Genomic DNA, 19,920 nt, shown 5'->3' with positions numbered 1-19,920 from the left:
TGTTTGGGGAAGGGGGATTAGGTTGCATGACACGGAGCATGCGCTGTGTGTGCTCGAAATATATGCGGAGAAAGATGGCATCCACGACACAGAATCTCATTTTTCTGAAGTTTTTTTTTTATCTATCTTTATCGTTTCAGTGTTGCCATCAAAACGGCTCCCAGAAAAGGAAAAAAATGCTTTGGACTCCAAACATGTCAACTAGTTTATGTTTCATGTAAAATACTGACTACACGTATTTTCATAGAAGGTGGATTCCTATGGTGGCCGTTAAACGCCAAAACAAGTAAATATACGTTTTAACAGAAATACAAATTATACAAAAGTAATAGCCAGTGGGAGACAAACTAAGCTAAGTAACCAAAGAATTTACACTACGGAAACATAAAGAACACATAAATACAGTCTTCTGTCCTGGAGCAGTACTTTTTACTTTGATTTGAATTATATTATTCCAAAGTAACCGTACAATTTTGGCTACTCTACGCACCTCAGAGGTAGTCCACGTGGCTTAGTGAAACCAGAAACGAGTAGAGTAAACCTTCAGGCCTACCAGGTATCTAGAGTGGCTCGTTGGTCTAGGGGTATGATTCTCGCTTTGGGTGCGAGAGGTCCCGGGTTCAAATCCCGGACGAGCCCAGCTTTTTTTGTACCACCAAAATGTGTGGTTTTTTGGCGACAATAAAGTGCATAAAAACAATGCATTTCTGAGTGACTATAATACATACATTCATACATGCAGCAACACGAAACATACATTTTAGTTATAATTTGTTTTTTTTTATTTATGAGGATGTTGCAGTACCCGAGTGAACCACGCGGGGCGTACGTGTGACGTCACACCGGAACATAACTCCAGCGCTGTCCACCAGGCGCCTTTGCTCGCCGCTGAGTGTTTCGTTTCAATGGGAAGATCAAAGTGAGAAAATGAAGCGGCGGAATCAGACCATCGCCGCTGTCTGACACATTCCTACTTCCCTGCCGTTCGCCTGCAAATCAAATGTGATATCGCTGGCGTGTCCGTGCGACTGCTGCCGTGGACTGGAGCTGACGTCAAGGTTGCTCTGGTGGAAGCATCCGCGGGTAAGGTAGGAAAGCTAATGAAGGACTGGGAGCTAATGGACGCTACCTGCTCGCTGAGCTAGCCGCACAACGCCACCGAGCGGTCTTGTCAACCGAAATTAATATCGTTTTAAGACACCACGTTCAAGGGGGAAAAAAAATCAGATAGGAAGTCGTGATCGTAGTCCAACGCAGCGACGACTCTTCAAAGGCGTTCCTTTCGATCCCTTCGTATCATCTGAAGTGACTGAACATCAAAAGTCATTATGTAGAAGTCAAGATCAATTCTTTACCGGAGGTTGAAATCAAAATGCCTCCTTAAATCGACTTTAATTTTGTTTTTGTTCAAATAAAGGACCCAAGGATACATAGCTATGGATTTTACATTGATTCAAATCATACAAGTTCATTTTAAATACAGTTAGTTGGATATTTTGTAGCGCTGTTCAAATGTGAAGTGAGCCACAAACAGTACTCAAGTAAGGGTACTGTTACTTAAGAATAATATGAGTAAAAAAAAAGAAAAAAAAAGTAATCCAAAATAACTAAAGCGATGCCCTGGAATATGAATCTAATTCTTTTTGTGACCACAGTGGTAACTCAAAACACTCAATCCAAAATCACATTTTCTCCATTGTAATAGTCTGATAGAGGTTTATCAACAACTAATGATTTTCTATGTAATGGGTAGCTATTTTGAAAATCCTTTAATCGTTTAGAGCAATGATGATGAAAGTGTGGTAGGAGTACCAGTCTTGGTACTTTTGCCTTTCAATGTTCTGTTTGTTCTGTTGTTCGTGCCTTGGTCACCTGGGGGCAGGATCACCTATACAGAGCTGCTCTCTCTTTCAGTATGGCAGTAATATTCATTCTTTGGAGAGGATAAAGAATATATACTACATCACTTTTCTGCTTGTGTTGCCTCGACGTCATGGACGCACCCCGATTGAGTGCAATTTGGTCTGAGATTGCTGATTATCAATTGTTTTTTCTTTTTCTTTTTCTCTTTTCAGAAATAGTATGGAAGTCATCTTTTTCCGCGGTCCATCTGTCGCCAGTCGTAAAATCTTTATTGACTTTTTTAAGCCACATTTGAACTCCCGTAACTGTCGTCTAAAAGAAAAAAGGACTTTGTGTGTCACCTGAGTGAATGTTAACGTGTACCCTTTTTTCCCCCCAAGCGTTTATAGACCAGCTGTGGGCAAACCTTTGTGTTCAAAATGGACAGATGGGGTAAAATACAAAAAAAAATATTTGAAAATGTGTCTTGAGTTTTTTTCTCGAGCAAATCTGGATTGTTCTCAATGGTGAATTGGGGTATTCACCAATTGCTGTATTTGCTCAAAGAGAATGGACAATATCATGAATGAGCAAACTTTTTGGGTCCTAAGAACTTTTTCGCAGTAGATACACGATTTATGATTAAATGGGAATGGACATGTAATGGACAAAAAAAAAATGGAAGATGTGACGTTATGTTTCTTGGCACGTGAATATGTTACTTCTACGATGGAGGAATTAGGAAATAAAGATGCAATAACAAAAAGGCAAAAAATTTTTTATATATATATATATATATATATATATATAACACAATGGTTATCAAAACTAAGCTCTTTGTGTTTTCATCCTCCGAATATGCGGTCGTGATGTATTGTAAACAACTACTTGGCTGTGATGTGAGCAACAGTTTGATGGTTGTTTTTCAAGAAAAGTCTGCATCGTGCCTTGTATGTTACCTGTGGCCCCCCGAGGTGACGGTGGTGTGGAAACGCCTCTCATTTCACCATGAGTGCTCCTTTGTGGGGATGACAATGTGTTTGCTGAAGCAGCGTGGTGGCTAATGACAGTCCTGCTGCTGATGACTGCAACGCTAGCCCATTAATTAAGGGGGGGTGGGTTCACTCAATCATCCGGCAGCCCACCGGGATAAAAATGAGAGGAAGAGCCAATGATAGTCTTATTATGAGAGTTTGAAAATCCTGTGAGCTGGGTTGGCAACTTTTCACGTCTTCTCAGAACTTGTTTGGCAGTAAACATTACTATATTAAAACGGTGATACATTTTCACCCGTCACATTGAATTTCGCGCAACTAGAGCGACTCAACTTGGCACCAAAGCCCAAGGTAGGATAGTTTGTGCTCACCCTCTTCTAAATGTTATTTGTCTTTGAAGGCAATGGTGATGAAGGACATACCTGCCCATGGTAACTTCAAAGTGCTCCAAGATTGTATTGTGACATTTTTTCCATATAAAAAAAAAAAGTGACTTTATTCTCGTAACATTGCAACTTTATCTAACATCTCCAACTTTTGCTTGGGGAAAAAAAATTCAGTCATCATGTCATTATCCAGATGAAAACTATGACTTTATTTACATAAGATTGCAATTTAATTCCCGTAATCTTGCGACTTTTATTTTGAAAAACAGAATGTCTTATCGAAAACAATGAATGTTTTTTAGCTTAATAAATTTAATTAAATTTGGTATTTATTCACGTAGTATTATTACCATAGTATTATTACTTTTTTTCTATAACCTTTCTATTTCTCAATCACAAAAAATTATGAATGTATTCTCTTAAGATGATGACTTTATCCTCACAGTGTTACATTTTTTGGCTAAATGAATATGAAATAGAAAAAAAACTGTGAAAATCAATTTGGCTTTTTACAAAATATACAAGTGTTTATCTTGAATAAAAGGCAAACTTTATTTTGGTAAGGGTAAGACTCGATTCCTGGATTGTGACTTTTATTTAAAAAAACAAACACATTTTTGCTTGAATCAAATATGATCAGGGATCTCAAAATTCATCCCCAAAAAATGAATTCAAACTTTTTTTCTTTTCCTTTTTTGCTCAATAAATTTAGTACATTTGATTTTATTTTTAGCATTATTGGTTTTTCTAAATAATTTTAAAAAATCTAAAAATTAAGAAAGACGTGACTCTTGTATCACTATAACTTTTTGTTCAAGAATTAAAAAAAAAAAAAAAGACGTCTTATCTCGGCCAGAAACTGACTTTATTTCGTAAGGTTACAACTTAAATCCTGTATTATTATTACTTATCTAAAAAAAAGAGTCATAAATTAGTTTTTGGCTAACAAAATTAAAATGTAATCAAAAAATGTAATCTTAATTTTCCTCACATTGCAATTTTTTGTTCAAGAAAAAAAAAATATTTTTCAAAAATAATCGCTTTCTTTGAAAAATATGACTGTGGTGAACTACAGTATTTAATTAATAAACTATATGTTCTTCATGTAACTTTTTTTAGGGCGGTGGGGGGTGGGTGGGGGTAATTTAGGGGGTTCATCAATGACCTGGCTCACTATCAGTTCTCCCAGCCACCAGCTTCAAATGTTGACTGAGCAGAAAAAAAATGAAATTGTTGGCAATTTTGAGGCATTTGTATTTTTTCACAAGCTCCCAGAGTGAAATGCGTTAGTTTTAAGCTCTGCTTTGTGCTTTTTTTTTGGTTGTTGTTGTTGTTAGTACACGAGTTGTGCGGTTGTTTTAGTCTGGTATCTGCACATTGACGACTGCCAGTCTGCCCTCAGCGTCCGTGTTATCTGTCCGCTCCAAACAGGCCTTGGACTCTTGGAACGGTCACGCGTAATTGGACACGCTGACTGCCCCGCTGACAGTCATGACATGTTGCCGTTGGCATTGTTGTTGATGGAACGCAGATGCAAAAGCAAAAATCTGCTTTGATTCTCAAAAGATGACAATTTTATTCTTGTTTTCTTTGCATTTCGGCTTGTCCCATTTGGGGTCGCCGTAGCGCGTCATCCCTTGACATCGAAATGGTTTTATTCTCATATCTCAACTTCTTTTTTCTACAAAAAAATGTATTTTTTCTTATTATCCAACCTTTTTCTTTTTCTTTGTTTTTTTTCACTACCATATGTTTCTCTTGAGATTATAATTTGATTCTTGTAGTATTCCAACTATTTTTTTTTTTTCATGACTAATCTTGTGAGTTTGTAATTTTACTGTGCTAGCTAACTGGTCAGTCGTCTGGTAGGTAACTGTTCTGATTCCTTTTGGACTTTGGGTACTAGCTGAGTGCTGCCCTGCCTGTGATGTTTTTTGTTGTTTTTGAAGAGTGCGTCCTAGCCAGCGGCAGAATCTTCCCAAATGTTTTGATTCTTCCAGTGATGGTTACTTATTTCTCCACATTTCAGCCCCGTCTAGTGATACCGGTTCAACAGTTGTGTTGAAGAGCCTTATCGTTGACCTGAGCGATTATGGTTGAATAACATCAGATATTGTTTAGCTGGTTGAAGGCTGCCCTTGCAATGTCACGAGGTGTACTCTTACATCTGCGCCAGTCCTTCCTGATTTGTCGACGTTGCTTCGCGGGTAGTTGAAGCTTTCCATTTCTTTTAAAGATCTTGTGAACTGATTTCACTGATTGGTTTCTTAATACATTATACACGTTTAAAGATAATTTCTGAAAATGTGCTAAGACTGAGCACTATGGAGTACTCAACTGTGGAGATATTGGGCCCTGTTTTGGTAGACTGGCTCCCACGTGCCTGACATAAAAAAACACATTAACTTTATTTTCGTGCCAATGCAAGTCGAGTCTAGCGTGTTTGCGGCCATGTTGTGCCGGTCTGGCTGTTCCCAGTTGCCTCAGCCTCGAATGATTCGACAATTTGGTAACAGAAAGTAGTTTTTGGTTACAAAAAGTACACTAGGATTCACCGGATTTGTTTTTACTTAGGGTGGTATGGCTAAAATGGCGCCGCATGATGCACTTTGGACTTCACATGTTTGACATACGTGCACTCATGGTCAACAACAAGGCACTTAAGAGTGGCCACGCCAGAGGAGTATCCAAAGGGAAGATGTATTTTTGGTGTGTAGGCTTAGCGAGCGACAGTAGCTAGCTAACTGCTTGTTGCAGTTGCGCCGGAGAACTGCTGGTGCAAATGAGGGCGCTCAAGTTCTTACGTAGTTCGAGGGGTAGCGACTCCTGCTAAATGTCAAAGTCTGTTAGCAGATAGTGGTACCATTTCAGCCTCACGCATAAAATTACTTTACACGGCCTTTACTTGGCTACATGCAATTTGGTAGGCATGTCTATCATGAGTTGACCCACGAAAAAGTCTTGAGAAGCCATGCCTGGAAAGTCTGACAGTCTAGTCACAGTTCCTTGTAGTGTCGTCACAATACCGAAATTCTGACTTTGAAACTATACCTGCATGAAGTACTTTGATACCGGTACTGAAATGATAATATGGCCAAAAATGTAATATATCAGAGTTTTTTTGCAGAGTTCTTTGGCCACATGAAGGTTCTTTGGCAGGAAAGGCAGGATACCAGTCATTGAGGCGTTTAGCCATTCGTTCGACACATTTCTACTTCTTGCCAGAGTAGTTTTCTAAAAAAAAAAAAACAACCTTGCAGACAACTTTGCCCTGGTTGTTGGCCATGTCGGAAAAATAATTCCATATGACGCTTCTCTGACGAGTGGAAAGTCTGCAGCGGTTCAAGAGTTGTAGCTATCTAGTAATCATGGTCGGGTACTAGTACCTACTAGTGCAACACTACCATGTTTACCTTCTGACTTGTTTAAACAAAAGAATAAACATACCCAAGGCTCAGCGCTAAATGACCTCATGTTCAAATAAACAAGTCAAGTTTAACTAAGCTAAGTCAAGATGAAGGTTGATAATAGCCGGTCAGATACTTTCTATTTTCGGGGGGGCAGCCCGTTTAGGTAGCGAGAGAAGTCACACTTGGTCTACTCAACAACTCGGTTGCATTGATAAAACTTCTTCAGTTGAAAGACGCATATAAAAAAAATCTGTTGTTTGGCAGCCCAGTAAAGTAAGACTTGGCTTACTTAACACTTGTCCTCCACACCAAATTTGCATTGATCAAATTCCCATCTTAACTGTCAGTCCAAAATAGTTTTCAATTCTCTGGCAGCCAGTTGAAGCAGCCATCTCAATAAGTACGACTTGGCGTATGCGACAACTGAACACAAATTGCACTGATCAAATTACCCACAATTGACCTTCACAATCAATATTCAATGAATCATGCCGGTCCTTGTCATGCAGAACATCTGCAAACAGCAACATGTTTTTTCTTCCAGGCTCTTGGGCTCGCTCCTCACTTGTGTTTGCTTTGGATTCATTTCAATAAGTTTGATGAGCTGAAGGTCACCGTGCTCTGTTGTTAGTTGCGCCGTTTGCACCCGCAAAACGAAATCAAAACACAGAATGTCACTAAAGAAAGCCTAGCCCCAAAAATGCAAAGTGCGTCCATGTGCTCTATAAATGTCCTTGAAATGGCCAAGGAATGCGCCAATGTGGTTGCAGAGGAGGAGCTTTGACTCTGCTTGACTTCATTGCCTGAGTCAAGAGGGCAGTCGCCGCACTCCTTCGGCCGACGTCCTCGTCGACTCGCCGGTGAGTGGGGCCTTTTGTCTCCCGTGTCCCACCTGGTCCAAGCCGCTGAAGCGGAGACAACCGCCGCCCACCCCGCTCCCCGTCTCCCCCGGGGGTGAGCCTCTCGCCTGTGACTGAATGAGCCCGTTTGTCAAGTGCGAATCAATGTTTCGTATGTCTAAAGTGACCCAATGTGCGTGTGCCAGGTGTACATAACATTTTTGGCATGGCGCCAAAATGGGGGAGTGCGCGTTTGTGAAGTGGCGATGCCGTTGGGAAGATCAACAATGGTTCCTCCCACCCATGTCACTCAAGTCGCGCTGTCAAGTGCAGGAATGCGATGGGATAGAAGTGTAGTACAGTACAGTGACTGGAAGCGGGAGCGCTGAGCCTTGAGTCTAGAATCGTCCTTGTAGCACTTCGTCGGTGGGCTGGATTAATTTGGTTCACTGATTCATTCATTTGGTTCACTGGTTCAAGTTTGGGGACTTATCAGAAACCCTGACTCAAGTTAATCATGGGCAGAAAACGCAGATTTGGATGATCTGTCAGGGGATTCAGAGGAAACTCCCTCGACTCGGATGATTTCACTCGCAGACACAAGTTAGAAAAGTGGTGTACAGTACTTCTTCTAAGTACTGTGGAAATGGTCTCGTAGCACTTCATTTGTAGGTTGAATTGTGTTATGACTCACGCGAAAGGCCCCAGACTCGTTATTTGCTTCACTGATTGAAGTTAGTGGACTAACCAGAAACACTGACTGAAATGACTCACCAGAGACGTACGATTGTAGACTCAGATCGTTTTTGTTCGTCGACTTGAGTTGAGGGCGGCACGGTAGCTGACTGGTTACCGCCTGCGCCTCACATTTCTGAGGTCATTTGTTCGAATGTGTGGGGTTTGCATGTTCTCACCGTGCCTGTCTGGGTTTTCTCTGGATACTCCAGTTTCCTCCCACATTCCAAAAACATTGAGGACTCTAAATTCTCCTTAGGTGTGAATGTGAGTGTGAATGTTTGTTTGTCTACTTGTACCCTGCGATTGGCTGGCGACCAGATCACCAGACGCTCTGGAAACACCGTGGACTCACCACATTTTGTTCACTGACTCACGTTAACGAATTTTAGTATCTTAATAGTCAAACTAGCTCAGGGCGGAATCCCACTGACTTGAGTCTGTGAAGGTGACATATAGTGGTCTGATGCACAAAGCTTTAAAACACATACTGTAGAAATATGGTTGCTGTTTTGAAAAATGTTCTCTTGTCGCAGAAGGTTCTGGTGTGCAACCCCCGCGATAAACAAGGGACATCCGTGTTCATTTTTGTGAGATACTATATCTCCTCTAACTTTCCCCTTCTTATTGGCAGATAGAAGTCCAGCCAGTGCAGCAGCCATGTTGATCTTGCGCCATCATGGCCACAAAGCTTCCGGCATCCTCCGATCACTGCCCATCTTGGTCCTGGCCTTAGCTTTGCTGCTTTGTCAAGTAGCGGCTCAAGAGGATGTTCAGCGTCAGTCTCCAGCCCAGGTTCTCAAAGACCTGCTGGCCCGCCACGGCGACAACAGCACCATCACTGTGCCACAGCTGCGCTCCCTACTGGCCCTTCTCAGCCAGGGCCAAGGCGATGCTGAGGCCGAGGCGGTACGCCAGGATGTGACTGCCACGACCGTGCCACCCAAACTGAACATCTCAAAGGTGAGAGCAAAGAAGAACTGGATGGTTCCTAAACTACCTCGGTTCATGAGTCAAAGTTGTGTTCAATCGATAATCACCAGTCAGAGGTTAGTTTTAGAGAATTCTGGCTGGGTACTGTTAGGTACATAATGCATGTTGGCCGAGAAGCAGCGGACTCAACGTTGTTGGACTCATCAGAATCACTGTGGAGTCAGGTGATTTAGCTCACTGACTAGTGTTAACTAGACTCACAGGAACTCCGGTGACTCTCTGGAAATAACAAATACAGATGATTTGGTTGACCGACTCGAGTTAACAGGGACAGCAGACACCGCTGATTTGGTGAAGTTAGTGGACTCATCAGAACCACCGCACACTTTGCCAGAAACAATGAAAATTTCCCCACTGTGGGATCAATAAAGGCATTCTTATCTTATCTTATCTTAAACACCGCACACTTAGCTTACTCGAGTCAAGTGACACACTGGAGACGCTGCTAACTTGGATGATTTGGTTCATGGACTGGAGTTAGTGGAGTGACAGGAAACACCGCCGACTCTGATGATTTGGTCGTGGACTCAAAGGAAACAACAAACTTTGATAATAGATATATGGCAGACACACCATAAACACTGACTGAATTGACTCCCACTTCCGGACAACGGTAACACTGCAGAATCCAATAGTTTGGTGCACTGACTCGAATTAGTGGGCTCTCCAGAAACAGACTCCGGTGACTCACCCAAAATATAGCTCACTCTGTTCACCGGTTTGAGTACACAAACGAGAAACGCCCATGGGCTCGGATAATCTTGTTTAGTCCGACACACTGGAAAAAATGTTCACGAGGCTCGAAATAAGATGTTTTGCATCGCTGTTTGCTGATCAAAATATGGACTTGCCGCCTCTTTAATAAATATTGGCTAGCAGAGCTGAGAATCAAACGCCAGAAGCTCTCGTAGTTCACCTCAAGTAGCTGACACATAATTGTCAAATGATCTCAAACTGCCCAGAGCCAAAGCGGCTGACGGCTCTTGCACGCATAGAGGGTTGAGAAAAACAGAACGAGGACAGACAACATGAGGGACAGCAGCAAACAGAGTGACGTGTGATTCTGGACACATTGAAACTTTGACAATACAAAGGCAGAATTAGAGTCTGCAAGTAGAAAAACACGGACAAAATATTATATGCTATTAAAGAAGGTGCCAGTGTCTCTAATGCAACCGTTGCTGCTTGATGCTGGGAATTGAAAGGAACTCCGAGACGATGCCCTTCATCATTCCTTAAAGTGGAAGTCAACCCAAACATCTTTTTTTTTTTTTCAACAATATGTTCTATGCAGGCCCGCTAGTTGAAACAAGGCATTCTGAGAAATATTACACGTGTGGAATAAGAGTTAATCCCCCCGTTTTTAGCCATCTCAGAGGGCGGCCATTTTGTCCCTTCTCTCTACTGAAAATGACATCACACGACCAATCACGGCTGACCTGTTTTCTGAAGCTGAGCCGTGATTGGTCGTTACCTGAGCCCTGAGCAGTTGTGCGCATTGTAGCAATGTCAGCCGCTCCTGACGGAATCTCCTCCAAAACAGGACAGGTCATTTCCAACTGAAGGAAACCGGATCAGGTTCTCAAAGCACAGGCACGTCGTTTTTCTCATTGCCAATGTTAACTGTACGCCAGTTATCTGGATGCTGTGTCTTAAATGATTCAAAGTTCAACTAAAAACAGCTAAGGTTTTTTATACTTTATTTTTTTTATAGCTCTATGTAGAGCAAAAAAATAAAGTGATTTTATTTTATAAAATTACATTACAGCAGAGCTTTTTTAATCAATTCACCTGTGCTTGTAGACAAGGAAATAAAGTTTGCTGAATTTAAGAAATAAAATCTGTTGATTTTATTAAAAAAAAAAACTAAAATAAATGTTCATTCATTATATTGTCACATTTTTTTATTGTTTCCTAAAACCCTTGCTTCATTTCCCTGGGACTAACCTTCATAAAAAAAATAGTGCTTCACAAAATGGTGCTCCTCAAATGAAGTATTTGCAAACCTGCTCTGCAAAGACCAAAAAATCCCCCTCAGAATTTAATGAGCAAAATCACAGAAACAACCACGACGAGCTCAGATGATTTGGTTCACCAATTCGAGCAGCTCAAGAACACCACAAACACAAATGATTTGCTTCAGTGAATCGATTCTCGCCCGATTTGGCTGCAGCCACCGTAGCAGACTCAAGGAATTTGATGCTCTGACTCAAGCAAGCGGACTCACCCGAAACACTGAAGTGACTCGAGTTAGCTGACACACTGTTGGACTCTGACGATTTGATTCAGTAACTCGAGTTGGCGGACTCACGGGAAACGGCACATACTCCGAAGATTTGGCTCACTGACTCCATTTAGCAGACTCACCTACAGGCGTGGCGGTCCACTCCCTTAAAAAGCAGCTTTGGATCTCATCGTAAGAAGCACATGTCACTGCATATTTCTCCGGCTTAATGTCGTGGGGGATCGCCTGGTGTTGGCGCTATGAGCTTGAGTCTTTCATGCCGTGCCAAGAGCACAAAGTGATCACATCGGAAGGTCATTCCCAGTTCACATGACTTAACGTCCTGTTTTTACCACTTTGTAACCGGCCATCACAGTCATATTTAGTGCTTCCTGTTTTGTTGTTGTTGTTGTTGTTGTTTTTCCCTCCCAGTGCTTGCCGGAGGACAAGCTGGCCATCTACAGCATGGGCGAGCAGTCTCGTCTGGATGGCCAAGGCTTGCAGGAGTTGTGCCCCATCATGCTGCAGCAGTTGGATGCCGGTGCGTGCCACGCCCGCAATCAAGACGAGCTGAGCAGCGACATCTCGCCGAGGCCCACTTATGCTGAAGGTACATCATCGCTACAACAAAATACAGCTTTTGATCTGGGTCTACATCTATATATGCAAAAAGAGGCGGATCCAAATTTCCTTGTTTGTGTTTTTTTTTTTTGTGGTTTAGAGGCTAGGAAAGTTAAAAGAACACAGCAAATAGGAGATGCATGGTTTTCATTGGACGGTTGAAATATTATTTCTCAGATTTGAAACACATTCTCATTCCAGGTTTCACGTGGTCTCATTTTAAGTGAAACCCCCCTGTTTTCCGAATGTCATGTATTTTTGTCATAATCGCAAAGTTCACGGTGACAATATTAAGTCTCATTCTTGTATGTGGTTTCATGTCAGTTATTGCTGTCCAGTGAAAGTTCATATGCTATGATGTTGTCTTGGTTTATCGTGTCCCGATACAAGATTTTCTACCAGGTCTCCCACTGGCAACTGGAGGCGGCTCATTGTCTTCTTGGGTGTTTTTTTGTTGCAGAGCTTGTCATCTAACTCTTTTTACAGACTGTAACTAGCATGACCTTGTATCGTTTGTTGACAATTTAATGCCTTAATGCCAACGACTCCCTCGCCCCAGTGTGGGGCTTTTCTTTCCTGAGCGTGTCTGTGGTCAATGTCTTCGCCCTCACCGGAGTCTTCATGGTGCCTGTGATGAAGACGCGCCACATGAAGCACGTCTTCACCTTTTTCATCGCGCTCGCCATTGGCACGCTCTACTCCACCGCAGTCCTGCAGCTGCTGCCGGAGGTTTGATGCACTGACCCCCCTCCCATCCTTGCATCGCACGTTACACCGCTAAGTCGCACAAAAGGCTGCAGAGCTTCACGCAAAAAGTTGCGCGCACCCCTCAACCTTCCCTCCCTCCTGTCTTTTGTTTGTTCAATGGTGGCTTGCTGCACGGGATTCTCTCTCTCTCCTGCTACTATTGGGTGACAAAAACACTGGGTTCTTCATTTGGGCATGAATGGAAGTCTGTCTACTGCTCTTGAGTAATTACAGCTAATTTGACCCCCTTTTTTTGTCTACAGGACCTAAGGTCAGAGCGTGGTGCAAACGCCTGAATGGATAAAAGCATCAGTGTGTGTGTGTGTGTGTGTGTGTGTGGGGCAAACTAGCAGCGGTGACTCAAGTGTGTGGAAATGTTTGACTAAAAATGAGCTCATTAGCATGGCCACGAACAAAACCTGCCAGTCTACCCTCAAACATAGTACAAGAAATACTCGCCTGTTTGAAACTGCGTCCTAATTCACCTTTGAAATGTAGTGTGAAAGGGGCCAGTGTGTTTGTGTGTGTTTAATTTCACCTTTTCCTCTGTAGCAACATAAATGAGTTGAATTGAAAAGTGGAATGGGAGGCGCAGAACAACAAGCCTGCTGCGAGGCCCGCCGCCACTGTTGTCGTTTGCCCTTCGGGTGGTGGTTCGTCCCGTTCGCGCCTTCAACTCACCCCACTAACGTCTCCTCTCCCGCCTTTTCCCTCTCTCCGCCGCTCAGTGTGGGGCTATGGGTTCCTGTGCGTGACGCTCATCTCGCTGTGCTCGCTGGTGGGGGCCAGCGTGGTGCCCTTCATGAAGAAAACCTTTTACAAGCGTCTGCTGCTCTACTTCATTGCGCTGGCCATCGGCACGCTCTACTCCAACGCCCTTTTCCAGCTCATCCCAGAGGTAGTGGATTGCCTCAAACAGACGAGGCCTTGTCAGTGTTAATCTAATGTTACAACTAGTCCAATAAGAGTTAACAGAAGGTAGTTATTGCTCCTCTGGGTCGCAATTCGTTATAACCGCCGGGTTGCACAATATAGCTTAACAGAATGACTCCATATGATCCACAAAGTAATTATAAAAAAAAAAATCCATGTCATGCACTGGCACATAAGTTATAAATGATTACTGCCACCCTGTACAATAGAAATAAACAGGTCTACGTAACTCAGTTTTGTATCATGATGCTAATGCTAATTGAGCAGTGTGAGCGTTGGAGGTGAAACTTCAGCACGATTCAAATTGCCTTGAGTGAGTACGTCATCAGATGAGAGTCTTAAACCGTACCGCGCAACCCGCTACCTGAGCTATGCTGTACCACATGGTGCAAACACGACTTCTGACGAGCAATTCTGACTGCTGTTTAAAGAGAGTGAGTTGATGGACTAGTGTCCGTGTTAGTGATCATACATGACACTGGACCCACTTTAATGATGTCACCAAACACATTGTTGATGTTGTTGTGTTGAAGATAGGTTTGATGTTTTTCTCTCCCCGCGTCAGGCCTTCGGCTTTGACCCCATGGTCGACTTCTATGCGTCCAAGTCTGCTGTGGTGTTTGGAGGCTTTTACCTCTTCTTCTTCACCGAGAAGATCCTTAAGATGCTTCTCAAGCAGAAGCACACAGTGAGTGATATCAAGTTAGAATTACTGGAGGATATCCGTTTAGAGGCACCTTAATGATGTAAATGGTAGCAAAATAAAGAAATATCGGGGTGCATTCATACGCGAGCTGCTATGACCACAACTGACGCCCACGTACTCAACGCTACACACAATGGCTAACGGTTAGCGAGCTAAGAGCCAGCCGTTAGCCTGAGCGCACAACCGCCAACTCCAAATTCATTTGCTGGCCACTCACCAGGCAAAATCCGACTAATCAGTACGATAATTGGTAGGATGATCGATTGTGAAAAGATTCAATAGCTGCGACCCTAGACCGCATGTCTGCCCTCACAGTTTTGAGGTTGTGGGGTTGAGTCTCGTGTCTGGCCTGGATTTTCTCCAGCCTTCATCCCACATTTCAAACTCTTTTACATCAGGAAAGCAGCAATAGTGAAATTTAGCTTTGTGGCGCCACCTTGTGCTGAGTGCTGCCCTTAAATTCAAACTAATAAATAAACAAGACACACACCTGCTAATCCACCAACAAACTCTCTAATCAGATCTACGGCCACTCCATAGTCGCATTAGTAAGAGTAATTTTTTTTTAGAAAGAGTGGAAACAAAATATTCTAAAATCACTCGTGAAAGTGTACAGTACACAGAAGCATCGATTCACCCCTAGAAAGAGTCTAGAAGATATAATACAGAGTCGTTTAAAAAAATGTGTCAACCCCAGAAAGAGTGCAGACAAGATTGGGAAAAGTGTATCTGGAAAAAAACAAGTTACTCCTAAAAGGGTATAATCCTAAATTTTTCTCAAAAAGTGCAAACGATATAATCCAATCACCCACAGTGAAAGCGTAGAAAAAATATAGATATTTAATAAAATAAAGATATTTATTTTTAAAAGTCGTTTTATGAAAAAATGCAATCATCTCTCAAGAAGTTTTGCACAATGACTTGACAAAAAAAAACCACACAAAATAAACCAGAATCACATTTTTAAAATTTTAGAAGTATTTTCTAGGAAGTGCATATGAGGTAATCCATGGTCATTTCTACAATATATTGACAAAATAATCCAAAGGAAATCCTGGAGAAAAATATAATCCAGTCATTTGAGGAAGAGGGGAGACGAAATGATCCAACATCACTTCCTAAAAAAAAGAAATGTGACAACAGTACATCTTTCAAAGCAAGATTTCTTTGGATTAAATAATCCAATGGCACCTAGAAAAATTGCAGGTAAAATAATCCACAATCACTTCTGGAAGGAAAGAAGGTCACGGTCTAGTCAAAAATCATACTTTAAAATAGAGTGTAAATTAGATAATCCAGATTAAGGGAGGCCCTTCATTTGGTTGATGACTGGTTGTCCGCCTTTCAGGGTCACGGCCACAGCCATTACTCCAGCGCCGAGCACTACTCTGCAGCCGACCGAGACATGGAGGAGGCCGAGAAGCTGCAGCAGAACGGGGAAGTGAGCGGCGGCCATGCTGTGGGCAAATTGGATGCCGGCGAGGGCGAACTCATGCTGCGACCCTTGCAGACCGCGCAGGTAACTCTTCAAAATCCAAGACTGCTTTTCTTTAAAAAAAAGAAAATTGCATTTTGGACTCAAACGAGCACGATGCACCTGAAGCGAGTGGAGACAAAATAATCCAGCGCAACTCCTGGAAAGAGCTTCAGCCAAATAATCCAGAGTCACTCCTCGGAAGACTATACTAGAGACAATAATCCAAAATCACTCCTGGGGCGATTATGATTCTGAAAGAGTGTAGATAAAATAACCCTGAGGGGAAAATAATTCAGTCACTACTCACTACGAAAAAGAATCATACTTTGAAAAACTTAAACTAATTCAACAATTTGAGTTTGGAAAAAAAGGTAGGAGAAATATTTGTGTATGCTGGATGGAAAAAGTGTAGTACAATATAATCCAGGGTCATTCCTAGGCGTAATCTAGGAACTGCTAAAGAATTCCTAAAGACTGCACAAGAAATAATCCAGAAGAGCGTAGATAAAGCAATCCAGAGTCACACCTGGAAACAGTGTTGACCAGATAATCCAGAGTGCCTTTCCCCCCCCCCCCCCCCCTCCATCTCAGGACCCACAGAGTGTGGATGGCGGCGGGCGGGCCAGCAGGAGCGGCGGCAGTGGCGGTTGCCATTGGTTTAAGGGGAGGTCGTACTCTGACATCGGCACACTGGCCTGGATGATCACGCTGAGCGACGGCCTGCACAACTTCATCGATGGCCTGGCCATCGGCGCCTCCTTCACCGCTTCCGTCTTTCAGGGCATCAGCACCTCAGTGGCCATCTTGTGTGAGGAGTTCCCTCACGAGCTGGGTGAGTACTAAGTCCACGGCTGTTTTATATGCATACATTTAGACTAAAGTCAATAACAGAAGTTGCATGACTGTCTTATACTGCCCCTGGTGGCCAAATCGTGCACACCAGTAGGAGCCGCAAAGAATTGAACATGATGCACAAACTGTTTGATTCTTTTGACGTACCATACAATAGTATTACTTTATTAATAGAAAGTACAATATTGTAGCATGCTATTTTCATTATCAATAAATAACATTACCAGAGCTGGCGAATTCCGTCTATGTGACAATAGTGAGTTGTTGTTGCTTGGGGGACAGATTTGGGTGAAGAACCAGGCTGTCAACAGGCTTTCATGGCGCAGAGACTCACTGTGAGTCACTCTTTCTGTTCAAATATCGGCCAGCGGGGGGTGCTATTGAAGTGTGCAGTCGGAATCGGAAGCACGTTTAAAATCAAAGGCGGACAGGGCTATAGATAGGCGGGTACTACTTTTTTCTCCCCCGAAAAAAAGGCGAATGACAGACGACGGAAGGATACCCACGCTGCAGACGGATGATGAATAACGGATGCTCATTTTTTAGTAAAATGCACAGCTCTGCACATTACAGTGTTCTGCAATGGATTCATGCCATTTCACTTCTTTTCAATAAATTCACCAGGAACTTAACGTTATCCCTGTGGAAATGGGCAAAAATAAGAAAAAAAATACATACACAATTTCCAGCTTGTTGTTTTTAGACTAGTCGGACTAAATTCAATCCTTTCTGCGGACTTTGCCGCCCCCAGGCGACTTTGTTATCCTGCTGAACGCCGGCATGACCATCCAGCAGGCGCTCTTCTTCAACTTTGTGTCGGCCTGCTGCTGCTACCTGGGGATGGGCTTTGGCATCCTGGCCGGAAACAGTTTCTCCCCCAACTGGATCTTCGCCCTGGCGGGAGGCATGTTCCTCTACATTTCTCTGGCGGACATGGTCAGTACCGACTTCACTGATGAATTTTTTATTATTTATTTATTTATTTTTTTAAATGACAATTTTATTTATTTATTTGTATTGATTTATTTTCTCCGCAGTTCCCCGAGATGAACGAGGTGAGCCGCGAGGAGGAGGACGCCGGCGGCAGCAGCTTCCTGCTCACGTTCGCCATCCAGAACGCCGGCCTGCTGACGGGCTTCGGCATCATGCTGCTGCTCACCACCTACTCCGGACAGATTCAGCTGGCTTAGCCGCCATTTTGCTTGCCGGATGTCATGTGACCGAATGACGACGGCGAGCTTTCAGGAAGTGATGAGAGCAAACGCTCTGGTTACTGCGGCGTTCGTCCCCTTCTTGGGTTTCAGCTCCCAAAGCAAGCAGACTTTCTCTTTTTTTTTTTTTTCGATGTGATGAAGAGGAGAGGCGTCAGATCCTCTTCCATCTTGAAAACTATGGCAAAACTCTCTCTTTTGCTTTGTTTTTTCAGAGAATACTTGAGGATGGAAGAATAAATAAATAAAATCTGCCACAGTGCGGGGGAACATTGTATTAGATGAAGCTCGGCTCACTGATTTGAAGTGACGGCGCCGACCAAAGATTAGAAAAGGTTCACCTCATCGCTAGATTCGACTTGTTTATTTTTAAATGAAAGGTTAAACGGCTTGGCGGCTAATGGTAAAAGCAGTATCAACTTGACATGACATCATTGTCAGTTACACTATGTGTGTGTGTGTTTGTGTGTGTGTTCACCAGCAGTTTGTATGGAGGCCAAGATTAAGTAAATATTTCGATTTGAGATCTAAATTAATTCAAATTTAAGCAATTAATGTACTTATCCATACAATTTATTACATTGTTCAACCTATTATTATTTTGCCGATCAAATTAATCAACAATTTAATGTAGTTTTTTTAATTAATTGGAATTTCAAATCAGCACATTTATTATTGTATAATAATGAGTATTATAAACAATAATGAGTTAAGTTACTATAATATGATGTCATTTGTTCATTTGTATTTGTAATTATATTGTACATATCAATGAATTTATCATTCATTGTGGAAATGAATTAATGTATTACCTCATAGTAATTAAAATAAAACTTAAAGTCATAGAATTATAAACAGACAATAATGATGGACAAGTTGATAATGTTGCATTTGTTATTAGTTTACTCTCATTATCAGTGGTCAGTTGAATTCATTATTACCATTGAATCCATTTATGTTTATAATAATTGCTTCATATTTATTTAATTTTGTCACCCCCCAAAAAATTTATTGGATTTGGACTCCATTATATGAAGACACACACACTTGGGTCACTTGTATGTTGTATGTTTTGTTTTTTTGTTCAATGTTCATTTACTTGGCTTTGTGCTTGACAAAGCTTTTTACCAGAGCGTTACTGATGCAGTTTGTTGATATCACCGAAAGAAGATGCCGTATGATTGTCAGCGGACCCGACTGATAGGGATTGTTTTGAGGATATTTAGCACAATAAAATTCCAGTAACCGATTAATCAGCCGATTAATTTCAAAACCATATAATGAAGAAAAATGACTTTTGCTCCCTAAATGCTTACAACTATAAAGATATGAATTACAGGCAGAACATTTGACTGTTTTAAAGTACTTTACTTTCATATTTCATATTTTTGACCCCCCCCCCACCCAGATTTACAAATATCAGCTGATTAATCGGTCAGGCCCTAGTGGAAAATGGCCTTTTGGTAGTCATGGATTATGAGCTCAGCTCCATCATTGCTGCTGCTTGACACTGAAAATGTACACGGGAGATTATTTATTGCTGCTTTTATGCTTTTTACAGCATCCATGAAAGCCGGACGTTTGCTTTCTTTTCCTTTTTTGAACATTTTGGATTAATGTTGAGTTCCTGTATTACGTTTGAAACGGTGAAAAACACTTGGATTGTGTTACTGTGAATTCCAATCAACTGGATTGATAGTTCACATATGTGATCATGCGAACCGTTAGAAAACACCAGATCTTGTGTTGCTGTTTTTTTTCCCCCTTTCTGTTTCTGTTTTTATATACGTAAATAACAAGAACATCATTTTCCAAGAAAATCAAGACTGTGTGCTATTTAAGATCACTTTATACTTGACCAATAAAAGAAAGATTTTTCCATGCATGTCTGATTTATTACAAATATAATATATATATATATATTTTTTTTTTAATTTAAAAGGCAGACA

At 41.9% G+C, this 19,920-nt stretch overlaps 1 protein-coding gene, 1 long non-coding RNA gene and 1 other non-coding gene across 9 annotated transcripts; 2 read left to right on the top strand and 1 right to left on the bottom strand.

The window, feature by feature from the left end:
• The first annotated feature begins 567 nt into the window (after window positions 1-567).
• On the top strand, window positions 568-639 carry trnap-ugg (transfer RNA proline (anticodon UGG)). Its single transcript has one exon. It is a non-coding gene; the product is annotated as a tRNA-Pro (tRNA).
• Window positions 640-818: 179 nt separating this feature from the next.
• Window positions 819-19,852, top strand: slc39a14 (solute carrier family 39 member 14). Of its 7 annotated transcripts, none has more exons than XM_086030731.1 (9): window positions 819-1,088; window positions 8,842-9,170; window positions 11,857-12,034; window positions 12,605-12,774; window positions 14,291-14,413; window positions 15,780-15,950; window positions 16,500-16,740; window positions 17,512-17,696; window positions 17,798-19,852. In XM_086030731.1, exons 2-9 carry the CDS (start codon window positions 8,868-8,870, stop codon window positions 17,948-17,950), a joined length of 1,524 nt encoding a protein of 507 aa, XP_085886857.1. In that variant the 5' UTR covers window positions 819-1,088; window positions 8,842-8,867; the 3' UTR covers window positions 17,951-19,852. The 7 variants fall into 7 exon arrangements, with proteins under 7 accessions (XP_085886857.1, XP_085886855.1, XP_085886851.1 ...); XM_086030729.1 differs by lacking the exon at window positions 12,605-12,774 and adding an exon at window positions 13,521-13,690 and having other exon boundaries at window positions 820-1,083; window positions 8,846-9,170; XM_086030725.1 differs by lacking the exon at window positions 12,605-12,774 and adding an exon at window positions 13,521-13,690 and having other exon boundaries at window positions 820-1,083.
• Window positions 878-11,706, bottom strand: LOC147146826 (uncharacterized). Its single transcript, XR_015086817.1, has 2 exons — window positions 11,568-11,706; window positions 878-1,309 (listed from the first exon to the last, which is right to left on the bottom strand). It is a non-coding gene; the product is annotated as an uncharacterized LOC147146826 (long non-coding RNA).
• Window positions 19,853-19,920: the final 68 nt, after the last annotated feature.

The sequence above is a fragment of the Filicampus tigris genome, chromosome 5 (assembly GCF_054856515.1).
Source record: "Filicampus tigris isolate MCC_2025a chromosome 5, RoL_Ftig_1.0, whole genome shotgun sequence".
NCBI classification, from domain to species: Eukaryota; Metazoa; Chordata; class Actinopteri; order Syngnathiformes; family Syngnathidae; genus Filicampus; species Filicampus tigris.
The sequence above is the reverse complement of the archived record's forward strand: the minus strand, read 5'-3'. Positions and strand labels throughout refer to the sequence as shown.

Bases quoted from the DNA above. Each gene is read 5' to 3' on its own strand.
- slc39a14 (XM_086030731.1), top strand. From the start codon at position 8,868: ATGTTGATCTTGCGCCATCATGGCCACAAAGCTTCCGGCATCCTCCGA. The intron at 9,171-11,856 runs GTGAGAGCAAAG...TTTCCCTCCCAG, and splicing joins CCAAACTGAACATCTCAAAG to TGCTTGCCGGAGGACAAGCT. The intron at 12,035-12,604 runs GTACATCATCGC...CCCTCGCCCCAG, and splicing joins GAGGCCCACTTATGCTGAAG to TGTGGGGCTTTTCTTTCCTG.